Here is a 16,368-nt window from a genome sequence, read left to right on the forward strand (position 1 = left end):
GCCTCATTCCCAAGCAGAAATGGTGTTTACCTGAGAAAGTTTTATAAGAAAGTCCAATGTTCTCTGACGCTTTTTTAAAAAAATTTATTTGAAGCGATGTAAACTGGACTCAGCCAGGTGAAAAGAAACTAACAGGTGGTTCCAACTGGCAACCCAAGATTGCACCTACAACTGCGTGGAACGCTCCAACATTGGTAAGCAAATGCTCATTTTAAAATAGTGAGTTCCCTGCAGTTTAGATATGCAGGGTGAGGTATGAATTTGAAAATGGTCTGTAGTTGTAGTAAAAGGGTAGTAGAAAATTGAAGTGGTCAGTTGGAGCTGTGTACTACTGAGATTTGTTTTTCTTGGCTGTGTGATTCTAGTAAATAATTTGTGACGTGACATGCAGGTTTAGCACAAACTTCAGCCATGTTTGAGCAGCCTCTCTCTTGGGAGGTAGGGCTCTCTGGGTTTCACTCAATGGATTTTTCAAGTCCATGTGGTGACAGGACAAGAGGCAATGGCTGTGAACTGACAGAGGACAGGTTTAGATTAGATACTAGGAAGAAATTCTTTACTATGAAGCTGCTGAGGCACTGACACAGATTTCCCAGAGAAGCTGTAAATGCCCCAATCCCTGGAAGTGTTCAAGGCCAGGCTGGATGGGGCTTTGAGCAGCCTGGTCTAGTGGAAGGTGTCCCTGCCCACAGCAGGGGGATTCAAACTAGGTCATCATCAACATACTTTCCAACCCAAGCCATTCTATGAGTTTATGACATAAAACTGAATTCCAAGGAGTGAGGAGGCATTTGGCAGTCTAGAAAAGTGAAAGTGTCCTTTGAGTGAACTTACAGGTCATGCATCATTACGTTGTAACTTGGCCTGCTCTGGGGGTTGCAACTGGCCCCATGATACTTGCAGAAGTGTGTGGCTACAGCTTTCCTCATGTCCGTAACTACTGCTTTCCTGCCCTGGTGTGTGCACTTGGTTTTAATCCATGTCAGTTTTGATGAACAAGTTCATGTCTATTTTAACAGGTAGTATTGGCAAGGATTTTGGGGTAGCAGTGTAGGGGAGGGCTTTTAATTACATCTTAAGGCTTTACAGAAGTAGTTTTCACAATGTTCGCAAAACATTTTTGCATTTGAATCCCACTCACCCTTTCACCAATGACCTGGAGAGCTGTACATGGGCAGAGCAGGTAACAAACTGCCCCCAAAGATTTATTGCATGACTCTGACTGGGGGAGGTTGAATCTGCAGTGCAGTAATGCAGCATTGTGGATTTGGAAAGATGGAACTTGTCTCCCTGGATCTGCCACCTCCTCCCTACTAGGTGTCCTGTCAACTCACTACATTTATTTAGGGAGAAATATGTTTGTGGATCTTACTGCAGGTTGTGTAGATATTGAAGAAATTGTAACTTACTTACCTGCATTAATGACTGGTGGTTTGAGTTTACCTGTGTGCTTGAATCGGTTTAATAACTCATGTCTTATATCTACATCTTGTGATGATAAGTCATTACATTTAACAACTTTTATTCTTGAGTGATACTGTTGAGACACTTCCTGTGAAACTGTTCTATAGACATAAAAAACTTGAAAAAGAAATAATGTGAGGGGGGAAAAAAAGCTTTGTTTTCCTCTGCTGGTCCATTTATTGTGGAGTTGCTGCTGCTTGCTAAATAAATATGCTTTTGAAAATCGTTGGTGAAAAAGGCATATACCAAATAAATGGACTATGCAAACCCATGTGAAACCTAATACCAATGACAGTATCACAGGTGTGTTGTCTTAGTGAATGACTTGAATTACAAGAATGTGTTGGAGTAAACATTTAATGTATTTGTGAACTAAAATGCTATCTGTGTATATTCTGTTGTGTAAGTATTTGCTTCTAATCCAGTGTTATTGCATTATGTAATTGTTCTCCCTGGGAAATACAGAATGGCATGCATTTTCCACAATACGTAAGTGAAACAACCCACAGCCTTTTTGCAATCGACTGGCATGCTGATATTAACCACTGCTGTTGCAGAATCTCATAACCTCCTCGCTATTTACACATTTCTCATTTGAAAATCTTTGGTGTGCCAAAAATTGAGCTTTTCCTAGTATACACAAATTTCATAGGTGGTGTGCAGGCTCTTGAATCGAATGATGGCATGGGAAGTACCAAGATTATTTTTCCTTGCTTTAAACTGTACCATCTGCTGCCAGATAGCTGGGGTGTGTGTCTGTGCTGCCTTTAATGCATTTGGTGAATTCTGAATGAAGATAAAAATATTGTGTTTGAATAACTGCATGAAACCTCACAGGCTTCTGTTATATGTGGCACTTGATCCACATTTATGGTAGATCTTGATTTTTAATTTTTTTTTTTAAGTGGGGAGAGACCAATATGTCATGAATGCTCATATGAAAAAAGAAAATTAATGCAGATAGTTTACAGAGGGCAAGAAATAACCTGTGCTTGCTGTCTGAGGAATGCAGGCTTTCATTTCAAAGGACTTTTTTTTTTTTTAATGTCAACAGTAATATTGGTCTTTCCCTGTACTCTGTTTTTATTCCAGGGTAACTCTGTAACTAAAGGGTGGTAGGTCCATATTTGAGCACTCAACAATAAGTTTATTCAGCATGTTTGTGTAGGTGTGTGTACACAAGAAAAACAAAAAGAAAAGTTGTAATTTTTAAGATAGCTTTGCCCGCTGTGTGAAATATGTGGCAAATATGCTGTCCAGATGATTTTCTATCTGTTCTCATAGCAATTTAAATGCCATTTGCACTGGCTCTACTATATAAGAAAAAGCAGCTGATACCTTAGAACTGAATTCAGAAGCAGCTTTCCTGATGCCATATTCCTGATAAAGCAATTTATCTGCTTTAATTAGTCCAGTATGATTAATGATTTATGATTTGCCTCTTCTCTGTAGCATTAATGTCTGTGTACCAAGAAATGCTTATGGTGTTTGTCTGGAATAGAAACCCCCACAGAAAAACATGAAAAATACTGTTGTTTTTGTTTTTTTTTTTTTTTTTCTAAAAGGGTACGCTAACAGGAGGTGGAGTGGATAGACAGCAAGCTGTCTAAATATCTGTAAGCACCAGTTTAGTCTGGAAAAAAAATCCAACTTTTTTGTCTTTAATGTTATTAGTGTTAATGCTAATTTAGAAAGTGGATAATAAACTGGAGAATAAAGAATATGGTTAAGAGATTAAGAACTTTCTGTATTTAAATTTCTAAGAGTTATCAGCTGTTTTTCTACATATATATTGCCAAACTGTTTACAAAGCAAAAGTTCACCCCAGTTTTGACAGCGGTTGTGCTGTACCTTCATAAAAGTGCAGTAAGCACATCAGGGTAACATAAAAGTATCTGCCAGATACTAAGAGGACTTTTATCATGTTCAAATGCAGTGAATGGAGTGAGGGAGGGAGAGGGAGTGCAAACTGGCTATTCCTGTGAGAGTCTAATTTATATCAAAGCATGCTAGGAGAATCCCCATAATATTTTCATGCTGGCTAAAGAGAATTCCTGTGTCAGCAGAAGCAATGGTAATTTGGTCTTTTCGTCTTTCAAGCTCTCTCTTAACACTTCTTGTGTACCATTACTTTTGATACTGAAATATAAGTGTATACTACATGGGATTTAAAAAGTGCTTCTGCTTCATAAATATTTTCTCTCAAACTTCTCTGAGTCTTGTACTGTGTTCTCTAAACAGGATGTTGAGAGAGTGGTATGTGCAGTTTAGTTCAAACAGCCAGAATCCTAACATGATAAAAGCAAATACATTATTAGAGATTTGCTAAGATGGCCCATAAACTTTAGCTTAGGTATTGTACTACATCTGAAATAATTAGGATACACTCTTAACACCAGACTGCAAATCCAATTTATTCTCTGCTATGTTCATAATAAGCTGAGTGCTGCAGTTGATCCTTAGAAAGCAATGTCTTAGAGTATGCAGCCGATCTCTTCTCTCAGTTCACCACGATTTCTCACACCAGGCACCCCCTGTAATGGCCTATCCTGCCACAACGCCAACAGGAATGATGGGCTACGTGATGGTGAGTGGAATTTCTACAACTCCAACCAGGCACATGCTGTATATTGTTTGATTGCTTATAGTTTGGTAGCTCTTGTTTTCCTGAACTATTCTACTGAAGACTGAATTTCAACTCCCATTCATTTATTCCTCACCAAATTATTAACTTCTGGTTTTCTGAACCACTTACGTGCTATTTGTCTGAAATTAAGTCTGCCCTTCCTTACTTCACTTGTTTTATTCATAAACTTCTTAAAATGGAACTAGATCATTTTTAGATTAAGTTTAAGGTCCCTTCCAACCCAAACCATTCTGTGATTCTATGAAAATTAACACAGTGTCTATTCTTGGTGGTCCTTATTGGCATGGAAGTAAGTTTATCATAGAAGTAAGTTTATCATGTCAATATAAATACCTGCTTTCAGAACACAAGTGTTTTCTTGGTGAAGTGAAGCCTTCCTTAAACACCTTCTGCTGAGGTTTGGGAGCAAGGATCTGTGATGATTAATGCTACAAAAGTGCAAGTTTGTGACACTGCAATATGGTGTGGTTTTGGTTGAGAGTTAGATCTGTTAGTGACACACCAGTGCCTCAAGGCTTTTGATATAAGCCTGACCTCCCTGCTTTTTGCTTTAAAAATTTTTGTTCTTACCTTAACTTTTAAAATATTTCTGAAATTATATGCCTTAGTTATTTTTAATATGATTTTGATGCAGCACAGCTTTCCTGGGTGAATAAAAGGAAAGAAAACTTCCTTCAAGCAGTTATTCTATTAAATGCCTCACAGATTAAAGGGAAAAAAAATTAAATATTTCATCATGTAACCAAATTAGTTTAATGACTTATAGTTTATATACACTCAGTAAGTGGACTGCAGAAGTGGCTAACTATGTTTTTGAGGGTCTCTTCAGAGAGTATCATACATCATTATATTCCCCATTACTCGTCCATGAACTCTCATATTCTTGGTCAAAGCTGTTATGCTTGAACTAACATTAGTATGGATTCAAACTTGATCTACACAACTTTGCTGTTATGGTACCAGCAGCATTGTCATCGTTCTTTGAGTCAGCAGCAGGGGAAGGTAACACGTACTGTATGAGAAGTAATCTTGCTTGTTATGTTACGTTGTTGTGCTATGTTTGATTGTGGAGTTTAAATGCCACTGTGAAGTGGAAACTGGAATTAAGGAGACATGACTCTATTACCCTGAGTTGTCAAACATGTCCAGTATCTGAGCAGGTGGGTGAGGTGGGCCGTTACAGAATGACCAGTGGGCTCCGTAGCACATCCTGAAATCTGAACTGGCTCATTCAGACTTTATTCAGGACATTTGCCATCAGGAATCTCTGAAATGTTGACTCAATTTACAACCCTTGCTGTTAAACATTTTAGTTTTTCATAAAAGCAATAGTGGGGACCAGAGTTCTGAGGATGGTCCTGTCTAAGTGCAGGCTTTTCCCTCATGTTTCCATCTGTTGCGAGCTTGCTGGGATAGGCAGCTTGTTTAGTGCTGCAGCGCTGTGCCTGGGCATTGCCTGGCTGCTGCTTCCTGTGTCTTGGGCCAGCAGTTGTTCATTTGTTCTTATATTTTTTTATAAGGTGTTTCCATTAGGGTCAGTTTTTTGAATGGGTTCACCCTGTGATTGCCCAAACAGTTTGTTGGCATGATAGGAAGAGTACCACCACCACCAGGATTAGCCAGGGAAAAGCTGCTTGGTGTGGGGATTGCTTCAGTAGGACTGCTGCTGGCTGTCAACCCAAGCCTGAGGGGAATGCCAAAAGCAGTGCCAGAGATGGGCATCTGTGTTAAATATAACCTGACTTGTAAGACCATTAATACACATTAAACTTGTAATTTGGCTCAGCTGGGGTGTTGGTAACACTTCGACTCTGACTGCATAATGACTTAACATTAATTGCACGTACAGCTCTCAGTTTTCAGTTTTGTCCTGAGCTCTGTCAGCACTGCACTGCTATCTGCAAAACTGTGCTTGTGCTTTCAGAGGCAGTCAGGGAGGTGCTGCCAGACCTCACATTTGGGAGCAGAAGGACCAGCACAAATGCTTGTCTAACAAGTGTTTTAGTGCTTCAGATCTTTGCAGCAAGAGATTAAATGGGCTCGGTTGTTATTGAGAAAAATTCCTTGGAAAGGCTCTAATGTTCCTTTCTGGTCATCTTTATTTGCAGAATATTGTAGAAGGATCTCACATGGTTGCATATCTCAAATATGACCATGACTTTTCACCCATTTGCCATTTTAACTCCTTAAATACTTGAAATGTATTAATGCTGTGTGTGATTTGATGCTGTCTGGGTTTTTTCAGCCATCACAGATGGGAGGCATACCAGTAATGACCCAGCCAACTTTGATATACAGTCAGCCAGTCATGAGACCACCAAACCCCTTTGGCCCTGTACCGGGAGCACAGGTGTGTATGTTCAAATTGTTGGTGCTGGGAATAAACTACGCGAAGCAGTTTCTTTAGAAGTATATTTAATATGTTAATTTTATGCATGGATATAATTAATATCTCTTATTTGTCTTGGGCAAATTATTGCACAAGTTCATGGAAGGTTCATGAAAGGCTTGCTTCCTATCTGCTTGTATCCATGTTGACAGCAGCAAGTTTGTGTTACCGAACCAAAGAGGGTAGGTCTTTTTCAGGCATTGTTTTTCTGGGAATGTGACAATGACAAGGAATAGCAAAAGCTGATGTCTGTGCCCTTTGCTGAAGATGAGCTTTTTCCTCAAAGTCATATTCCATGCTGCTTTACCTTCAGAGTGTGTTTATCTGGGATTGTCTATTACAGCTTTCTCCTAAGTATATGTGTCACTGTTCTTTCCCCTGTTACACTTAAAAGTATTAGATTGTAAAGTACCCAAGGTGCAAGGTGTGTGCTTGTATTACAGCATTTTGCAGGGGCCAGACAGGGTGTGTGTAGCCTTTTATACCCATGACTGTATTAGATGGGTTTGAAAAAATTGTGGCATCAAACTTGGTGAAAACTCAGCCCCCCACCCCGTTGTTGGTCCTGACCACCTCAGTGGGAGGCATGTGGCACGTCCATCTAGTTTTAACCATGGTAGTCTCCAGTGGGTTTTGTGTTGCTCCATGGTTTTGCAGGAGACTGCATTTGCAGCATAGTGAAGATGTGCAATAGCAATACTGATGTACCTGGCCTTTCCCTGTTAAGTGCTACCTTAGGTGGAGTGTTCCTTAAATCCCCTGGTTACCTGTTTCTCGGGATGTGTTGTGTCCAGATTGATTACCTAACCTACTGGAATGAGTATGCCAAAGGGCTGCTCTGAACTAACTGCATCAATACTGGAGTTAAATACAATACCCGTTATTGATTTGTTTTACAAATGTCTGTCACTGGGAAATTTCTGTCTGAACTCACTTCTATAACCCAATAGGCATCTTAAGTGAGGTTTTTTTTTTTACTGTAAGAAAAACATTTTAAAAAGTAGGAGGAAGAGGGGATGGATAACCCTGACCACCTTCATACTATTTTTGGAACATTCTAATATCATTAAGACTTTGTATTTGTGAACTGCAGTTAGAGGCAGAGCCAAGTTTAACTGGCAGACTGAAGCTCCAGGATTAAGTGTGGTTTTGCTTATCTATCAGATGTCTCTTTTTCAAAGTTCACTCTGTACATCAGACTTCTGTTAGAAAAATTAAATATATTATGCCTGTGTTTGATCTTACTATAAAGCACTCTGTTTCTATAGGTGAGTCTTTAAAAGCATGCATGTATAATTTCACCTAGGTATAGGTTGGTGTAACTGCAGTGTTTGGGACTAGACTGTAGAGGGAAGAGAATTCAGCATTAAGCTGGAACTAGAAAGAGCCACAAGCATTTTCCAGTGCCTCAGTCTGATCCTTTTATAAGAAGGGTTCTGCTGTGTGCTCCCAGTGGGCTTGTATGCCCGTTGTCTTCTTCAAAATACAGCCTTGTGAATAGGGTTTTTTTTAAAATATCTTCTTTTAAATGCTTTATCTGAAAGGGATGCTGTTAGATTTCTTTAGCTAGAAATGCAGCTCTCAACTGGCTTTGTCTTAGACTTCTGAAAGCTGCTTTGCACATTCACTGTCACTCAAGTGATTTGGTATTTTTCACATGGATTTTGTACCATTTATACCATTTTAAATATTGACCAAGTAAAAGGATCCTCAAGGATAGGAGTTTTCTCTACATTAAAAAAAAATAAAATTAAATTTTCCTTAAAAAAAAAAAAACCTGCCTACCTGCCTGATTCAGTTATGAACAGGTAGATGGGTGTGCATAGTTCAGTGAGCCTTTCTGCTTCATTTGACATTGCAGGGCGTGACCTAGGTTGAATCCCAGCTGGCTGTCAGAACAGGAGAAAGAGGAATTAGTCACAAGTGAGGTGTGTGGAGCTATATTTATTCTCTTACCTGACAATGTTTGGCTCCTGTGAGAATTAATTTCATTGAAAACACACCCTTTGAGTCAGCGTTTGCTGTGACCAAAAAGGGTTTTCCCTGAGACACACAGTCTTTGTTGCTGGAAGGTGTCAAGTTTTCAGAAGCCTGATATCAGTAAAGCATCTTAAATGAAACAAGGGCTGCATGTGAGAGCTTCCCCATGCACAACAGAGTTTATTAATGTATAGCCGTGGAGGGGAATTACCCTTCTATCCCACTGAGTTTACTGTGTGCTGAGTCTTGAGGCCCTTCTGACAGTGTATTTCATGCTTTAAGTTTAGTTAGCTCTTGTTGTGCCAGAAATAGAAAAAGGAAAGAAACAGAAATGTGTGTTCTTGGGGTCAGTAAACAAATCTTGAAGAATAAATAATGGTTATCTGTGAGGCCCACAACTCAAACTGCCCACAAGGATCACTGTAAACACCATTATTCTAATACTGGTTTTGCCCATGGCGACATCACTTGCCAAAAACTAAATTGTTTTTCATACTTAATTTAAAGCACCAGATTATATCACCTCCAGTCTCCTGATAGATCTTGGGTGTTGTCTACAGTAAAGACAGCTAAAGGTATTTAAAAGCATGATGACAGATATGAAGCTGTTGCCAAAAATTTTATTGCCACGTTGTAGTGCGTTGAGAACACACTGTGAAAATAGGCATCTTAATGTTGTGCAGTTTCCGTATAAATTAAACTGTTGTTCATAACGTGATACTCTCAAGGATTAGTCTTAATTAAATTTTTTCTGTCTCTAGACATACCTGTTTTGCTTCTCTTCCAAGTGTTCTCTTTACATGCTCGCAACTTTTTTCCTAATTGTTGCAGTCAAAAGCAAAGGTAGTTCAGTTTTTGTGGGCAAAATAATTTGAAATAATTGAGAATGAAAGTAGAACAGTCACTTCTTTGGTAATCTGGGTGCAGAAGGCATTAATAGTTTTGAAAGGTGTGTAATTTTTCTTTGAAAATATTTATCTTGCAGTATTTCCCACCTGAGAAAGAAAATAAGTTTTCATCATGATAAAATGGTGGCCATTACCCATTGCAACTTACTACGTTGTGCTACCCAGAACAGTGAGAATGGTTGGCGTTGTTTGATGACATTACTGTAGCTGGTGAGGGGAAAGTGTTTGTGTGAGTGTGTCTGAGGAGGGGGCAGGCTGAATCAGTGGTTCAGGAAGAGGGATGGCAGATGTGATACAGTACAGCAAATGCTGAATGTCCCAGATATGGCTGATGCACAGGGGCTGGAATGTGCCTGCCATCACAAGGCCTGAGTGTCCCAATGTGCAGCAGCAGGGCTTGGCTGTTAAACCAACAACCGTGTTGTGTTGGCCAACATAAAATGGTACAACTAGGACAAATCCATGTGCCTTCACATGGCACGTGTTGTGGTGTGGTTGTCCACAGAAGGACATAGCCTTAGGAGGGGGAAGCAGATGGGTAGCTCAAAATTTAAGATTTAAAATAGAATAAAGAAATCACTCTACCCACTGCCAACATCTATGTAAATTGTAACACACAGCAGTTGTTAACAGAGCCAATTGTACATGGCAAGTAGCAGGAGCAATCACCTGGGTGATGGAGAATAGGTAAATGTTCAAATGAGCAAGTTGGTTTGGTGGATCTGTTTTGTGGTTGGTTTTTGGCTGGGTGTAGGGGTGGGGGTGGAGGTTTGAGGGGTGTTTGAAACTGTAAGAACAGGGTAGGAAGTTCAGGACAGACTTACGCCAGAAAGTAGACCTTAGAGATGCTTGCTTTGGCACGTTACCCCTAAAATATATGGTAAAACAGCTTGACAGACTTGTTTCTTGGGAAACCAGAATGTAGCTAATGGTGGCAATCAGCCCAGTGCTAGCTTATGGACAGGTTCCTAGGTTTTACTGTGGCTCCACGGAGCTTTGTCTTTGTTGGAGGCAGTGAGAAGTGCTGACTGATGCTGGAGGTAAAACTAAGCTGTCTGAGCAGCGCAGTGCGGTGCATTTCACATCACACCAGCGCTGGGCAGCAGGGGCAGTAAATCCACAGCTCCAGTTAGATCAGCTCTAGAGAAACTGATGGCCAGCACTGTTGTTTTGATGCTTCTCCTTAGAAACTGCTAGAAGTGGTCCTGGTTTTCAGATCTGTTTATAAACTGGAGTAATCTGGAGAGGTGCAGTGTAGGAAACAGGCTAACTATACTTCCCATGTATTTTTTTTTAGGTCTCCTTTTTAATAATTAGAGGAATTTTGCTAAAATGCATATTTACTGCAAGTCTTGTCTGAATTTAATTATGGCATTTAGGTAATAGCATTGTCAGGCTTTTTCCTCGGATCTTAACCTGAACAGGCTTCCTAAAATGTCCCCTGTGTTTGGTTATGTGCTGATGTTGCACAACTGGCCCAAACCTACCAGTCTTCCACACTGCTTTCAAACTGGGATGTTACTTTGGACTTGATATGGGCTGGAGATTTGCCAGCTCAGTTTGATAGAAATGTATGTGACTTCAAGGCATTTCACCATGAAGAGGAAGAATGTTTCCTGAAATCAAGTGGCAGCAGGCATTCCTGGCTGAAGTTAGGACTCTCTTGGACCATATCACTGGTCTGCCTACGGCTTTACAAAGGAAAGAACCAAGTTTAAGAGGAGAAATTCTGACATCCTGAAAGTGCTTCTCAAGCATTTCCCATTCTGTCTCATGACTTTTGCATAACTTATTTATGGTGACTAGATATGAGTTCCCCATTGGGAGTGGGGTTTCAGGAGGAGATGAAGATTCCAATGCAGATTAAGTATGTACTGATCCTGAAGGAACTCCTCCTGCTCATATGGTTTCTGAGATCATAGAAATAGACATTCAAGTGAAAAATTTAAATGTGCAATGGCAATATTTACACTTTGAGCAATTCCCTGCTCACTTCTGCAAGCAATTCCCATAACCAGATTTCCTGTCATGCATAGGTTGGTGGGTGCCTGGCATTTCCAAAGGAAAAGGTCTTCATGCAATGTTTTTTGTCATGGGCATGGAGTGCAAGTGACTCGATTCTGAACAAACTGTTCCAGTGAGGAACCCAAATTGGAGGATGCTGACTTTGATTTATAACTGCAGAAACATGCATGTTCTACCAGGGGGAGGACAAATAGGATTTAATAAAACACCACTTATAACGGGAAAAGTAGTAACACAGAAGGAAAAATAAATCAACAAACAGCTGATACTCCTACTAGTACAGCCTGCAGATTATTGGTCCTTCCCAGCAGCAGCAGTTGGAATGCCAATATTACCCACCTCTAAGTTATGTGCTTTATATGACTGAGTTTGTGGTGTGCTGCTTTAGGTACATGACTGTAGGATGCAATTTTTATGAGTGTACAGACTGAGTCACAGTCTTCATTTCTCACCTAAAATGGCCACAGTAGCAGTTGAAACTCTCATCTTTTTTCCTTTTTTTTTTTTCTTTTTTCTCCTATTCACAGAATATATCTCATGTTCTCCTTCTAGGTCCCAAATTGAGAATTATCTATTCTCTGCTATCCAACCTCTTTCTATATGCATCCTATTTGACAAGAAAAGATGCTGAGAGCTATTCCTTCTGGAGAAACCATCTGGAAAGCTGCCGTGCTCTGGCCAGACCCCAGCATCATCTCTCCCTGCCAGGCTGTAGTTTTCCCAGTAAAGCAGGGAGAGGACTAACCTGTTTCACAGAAGTCAGGCTGAATGTTTTGTATCTTCCTTTGAAGAAAACTGCTGTGAAAGTGTGTATCTGCTTGTTTGGCAAACGCCACTGGCGTTTCCTTTCCGGACGGTCGTGGCCGGCTTGTTTCTACATTACACCAACCATTGGAGAGGCTTTGTTTTCCATATGACCAAACACCTTATTTTAATAGTTGACTTCTGCCAAGTTTGCCTCTTAACCTCCTCTTGTCCTTTCATTACACGTTTAGCTTTCATATTCTGTCATTCTGAGACCTTGTTTTCTTTTTCTTTCCCTTTCTCTGTCGTCTTTCTTACTAGCTGTCTGCAGCATCCAGCCCTTCCAGTCAGAGTCCTCACAGAGCCTCAGGAAAGGATCCCTTTGCAGAGCTCTCTCTCCAGGATTTCTTGTAGAACAACTTAGGTATTGTCCATTATTCTGGGGAGATGCTGGTGTTTGTGATACAAAACAAAAAAGTTCTAATTCAAGTTTTATTAACATGGCTAGAACTGTTTCTTAAGGAAATAAAACCAAATCTTGTTGAGTTGGAAGCACTGTGGAAGTGACTTGGAAACTCTTTGTATTTAACTTCAGCAGTTTACAGGCTGAGTGTTTTTGCCTCAGTCTTTTGGAAATAGAACCAGCTCATGTGGTACTTGCTGCCGTTAGGGAGAAGGAACTGGTGCTACCTGGTATTTACCATCTCATCAGGAAAATGTTCAGAGTTCCCCGTTAGCAGCAGAGCCCTGAGTGCTGCTGGCAGGGTGCTCGTGTGCTTCCCTGTGGCTTGACCAGGAGTTCCCTTCATGCAGGAGGAGGTGTTTCACGTGTGCTAGGGATCCATTTTGGTACAGAGGTGCAGTGGAGGAGTTGTGTTGTTTTTGACCAGTCAGGGGCAGGTGGGAATTAAATAGTAAAATGAGTGAAAACATGAAAAAGAAATTTGAGAATTCATAGTATAAAGAGAGAGTAGGCTTATTGCACACAGCAGCTGCTTTTCTTTGTCCACTTCCTCTGGTTCAACATGAAAAATCACCCTGAGTTCTCTTCATAATGGTGTTGGTCTGTGTTATGCTGCCACTGGTGACAATATTGCATGGATAATTAGGTGGGTTTTATTTTTAATACAGGGCTATTCCAAAGGTTGGTGTCGTTGGAAGAACATCCTGATGGCTTTCTGTTGTTTCCTGGCCCTCATTTTTTAAAAATATTTTATTTCTGTTCAAAACTTCAGATCATGGGGTAGCTTGGGCATCAGAATGGAAATTTTTGAAGAAAAAAGGTTTAGAGTCCTACTTCTGTTGCATGTTAACCCCAGGGTTTTTCATCTTTCCAGATTCAGTTTATGTAACTGTGTTAGATGGAAGAGAAAGGAACATTTCCAAAAAGATGTGCTCAGCAGTAAACTCCCACTTCCAGGAAAAAAATGAACTTCAGTCCCTCAAACTCTCCTCTTCCATTAAGTGATGCAGTGAAATGATGAAGACCAATGAAGGAAGCTGGGATACCTCCATAAGAAGACATCAGTACACAACACAAAGCCAAGAATTGCCGTGAATTAAGACCAAGATCTATTTTTGTCCTGGTGACTAACACGTCAATACTCTCAGCTTCTAATAATATCCTTAATTGGTAACGTATGAAGAGAAGCCTTCATTCTGAAAATTGATATTGGTGTTTGGAAATGCTGTCTGGATTGGAGATGTGTCCTTTACCGTAACTCAAAACAAGACTCTGGGCAGGGGAGGGTCAAATCCTAACTCTTAATTCTGCAGTTACCTTTTCAGTCCTCACAAATGTAGGCACAGCAGTAATGGAAATTAACTTTTTTTAAAAATTATATATTCAGTTTGCAGTAGACATTCCTTATGTATTATTGTTTGTATTTATTTATGATTATCAATTTAACATTAATATTGTATCAAAAAAACCTCCTTATGAAAATGAGTATGGATGTATACAGTATGTCTGATTTTTATCCATGAAGAATGAATCTGATTCAGAATGCTTTTCTGCTGACATACAGAGCACTAAATATTTTAAAGGTCTGAATCTAATGAATTCTCAGTATATATGGGAATTAGGGAAGAGCTGTAAAACGCATTAATCCTTATAGTCAATTCTGTGCCTAGGATTTTGCAAGGGAACAGTTAACTGACTAGAAAAAGCACTACATTTTTAATTCAGCATTAGTGCATTGGGAAGGAACTTTATTGCTTTGTGCTTGGCATGTCATTATTTTTACATTTGACATTATAAGGCCTTTCCAAGATGAATGTGAGGAATTGCTTTCATTTTTAAGACTTTCCTTCTTTTCTGTAAAAAAAAAAATAAATTGAGGTGTTGTGTGTTGGGGGGGGGAAGCCTTTTCATTGGGCTCGTTCATGATCATGTACCTTTTAAAAGTAAAAAAGGGGAAGTAGCTTCCTTACATATGTCTAGTGGGTATTTAGTTCACGAGGAATTAAAGTAGCGCTGTTGATCGGTGCTTTGTGTAAATACACCATAACTTTTGGGTGGAGTGGGGCCTTCAGAAGGATAGTCAATGATACGAAAGCAATTCTGTACATGAATTAAGCATACTTGCTGCATTGTCTCTGCAGATTCTATTTTTGTTTAAAATATTAAAATGTATGTTAGCAAAAATGGGTGGATTTTCAAATAAAATGCAGCTTCCACAGAACTTTTGTTACGGTATGAAAGTCTGAGGTGCTTCTTTTATTTCTGCTGCTTAAAATGTGCACTGATAACGGTGTTGTTTACTTAATAAAATACCAAATGTATTTCATATGTGCATATTGTATTGCAGGAAGTGCAGCACTCTGAACCTGTGGCTGCCATGATCCATGCAGCCTCTTCCCTGGGCTGGTGTCACGGACAGCCTCAGTGGACGCCTCAGTGACAAGGTGTCTCCTTCTTCCTGACCTAACCTGATATTTCACTACCTTCTAGTTTTCAAACTGCTCATGGCAATAAACTTGTTCTGTTTATAACTAAGCAAGAAGCATAAATAAGTCCCCAAAAATTGTTATTATCTTCCCTAATCATACAGCAGAAGGTAGTGCTGGAAAAGCTGTGAACAGTTTGCTGAGATCCCCTTCTGTAATTAGACACTGGAAGAGCAGAGAGAAGTGGAACTTTCCTCCTCACAACGACCTGAGGCTTGTCCTGGAGGCCAGGGTATCATAAACTGAGCAGTACAGGTCAGTAGATTTAAAATTTCTTTCTCAAAGCATAAATTAAAAAAACCTCTGAACCTATTACAGAGTATGTAATGCACACACCCAGATCTGGGGAGTTTCATACACGTTTACTAAAATTTTGTCTTCCTACTACTGGGGCTTTCAGTGTGGGTCAGTTTGCTTGTGGTCAGAATATAAAAAAGTTTAGTTGTTTGAGTTGGGGGCCAGCTGGAAAAAAGGTGCACGTCTGTGACCTGTTATGACCTCGGTAACTACCAGGTTACAGATTGTTCAGACCTTGTGTGAAGGAAGAAGGTAGACCTTCATCCTCCTCCCGAGCCTGATGAGCTGGGTTATGATAAAGCAGATGCTAACCTTCTTAGGTCTCTGGTGCTCTCTGCAGAGTCTAACTTGAGCCTTTTGGCTGAGGATAGATGTGTTCCTAGATCTCTTTGATCCCTTGGAGTCTTTGTGCGGCTGTGGACTTGAGGCTGCAAATCATGAAAACACCAAAGAATTGTGAACACCCAAACCCATGTCTTCTGCAGGGATGCTGAGCTCCTGTTACCCTGTACTGCTGGCTCGTTGTTGCTTTGTGTTCCTTGAAACAGCTGCTGTGCAGATTAGGCATTCTTGCTGAAGGCTTTGCTAAAAGCTCTTTGGTTTACTCTTTGGAGACAAACTGCCTTGAGAATTTTCCTGAGTAGTATTTTCTCATTTGCTTTGTTTGTAAGTGTTTGCTTTCAGTATCACCAAAATAACACTCAGTTTAGCTTAATTTAAAAAGCACAGCGCACAGATGTATTTTATTTTTTAATTACTGGCACTTTTCCATAATAGGGGGTAGTGAAAACCTGGCTCTCTTCAGAATTGAGTTGAAAGGCTGTTTAATCTACAGGAGCAAACTGTAGAGAAGCTGCCTGCCCTTAGCAGAGGACTGTCTCCGTCTCTCTGGGTGCCTCCCAGTGAACCCCGGCCAGCCCCGGGTCGGCAAACAGCGGGGGGGCAGCCCCGAAGTGACCGACAGC

At 40.2% G+C, this 16,368-nt stretch overlaps 1 protein-coding gene across 9 annotated transcripts in view; it reads left to right on the top strand.

Moving 5' to 3' along the window:
- Nucleotides 1–14,838, top strand: part of PICALM (phosphatidylinositol binding clathrin assembly protein) — a 66,270-nt gene extending 51,432 nt beyond the window's left edge. For 3 of the 9 annotated variants that reach the window (XM_041414248.1, XM_041414240.1, XM_041414244.1), the window contains 6 exons: nt 95–194; nt 1,930–1,953; nt 3,992–4,051; nt 6,357–6,461; nt 12,479–12,581; nt 13,495–14,838. In XM_041414248.1, coding sequence (XP_041270182.1) covers nt 95–194; nt 1,930–1,953; nt 3,992–4,051; nt 6,357–6,461; nt 12,479–12,571 — 382 coding nt within the window. In that variant the 3' untranslated portion in view covers nt 12,572–12,581; nt 13,495–14,838. Of the gene's footprint in view, nt 1–94; nt 195–1,929; nt 1,954–3,991; nt 4,052–6,356; nt 6,462–12,478; nt 12,582–13,494 lie in introns of those variants that run through there. The other 6 variants (XM_041414241.1, XM_041414245.1, XM_041414243.1 and 3 more) reach the window with 4 other exon arrangements.
- The last annotated feature ends 1,530 nt before the right edge of the window (nt 14,839–16,368 follow it).

The sequence above is a fragment of the Onychostruthus taczanowskii genome, unplaced genomic scaffold, assembly GCF_017590055.1.
Source record: "Onychostruthus taczanowskii isolate IOZ18803 unplaced genomic scaffold, ASM1759005v1 scaffold44, whole genome shotgun sequence".
NCBI classification, from domain to species: domain Eukaryota; kingdom Metazoa; phylum Chordata; class Aves; order Passeriformes; family Passeridae; genus Onychostruthus; species Onychostruthus taczanowskii.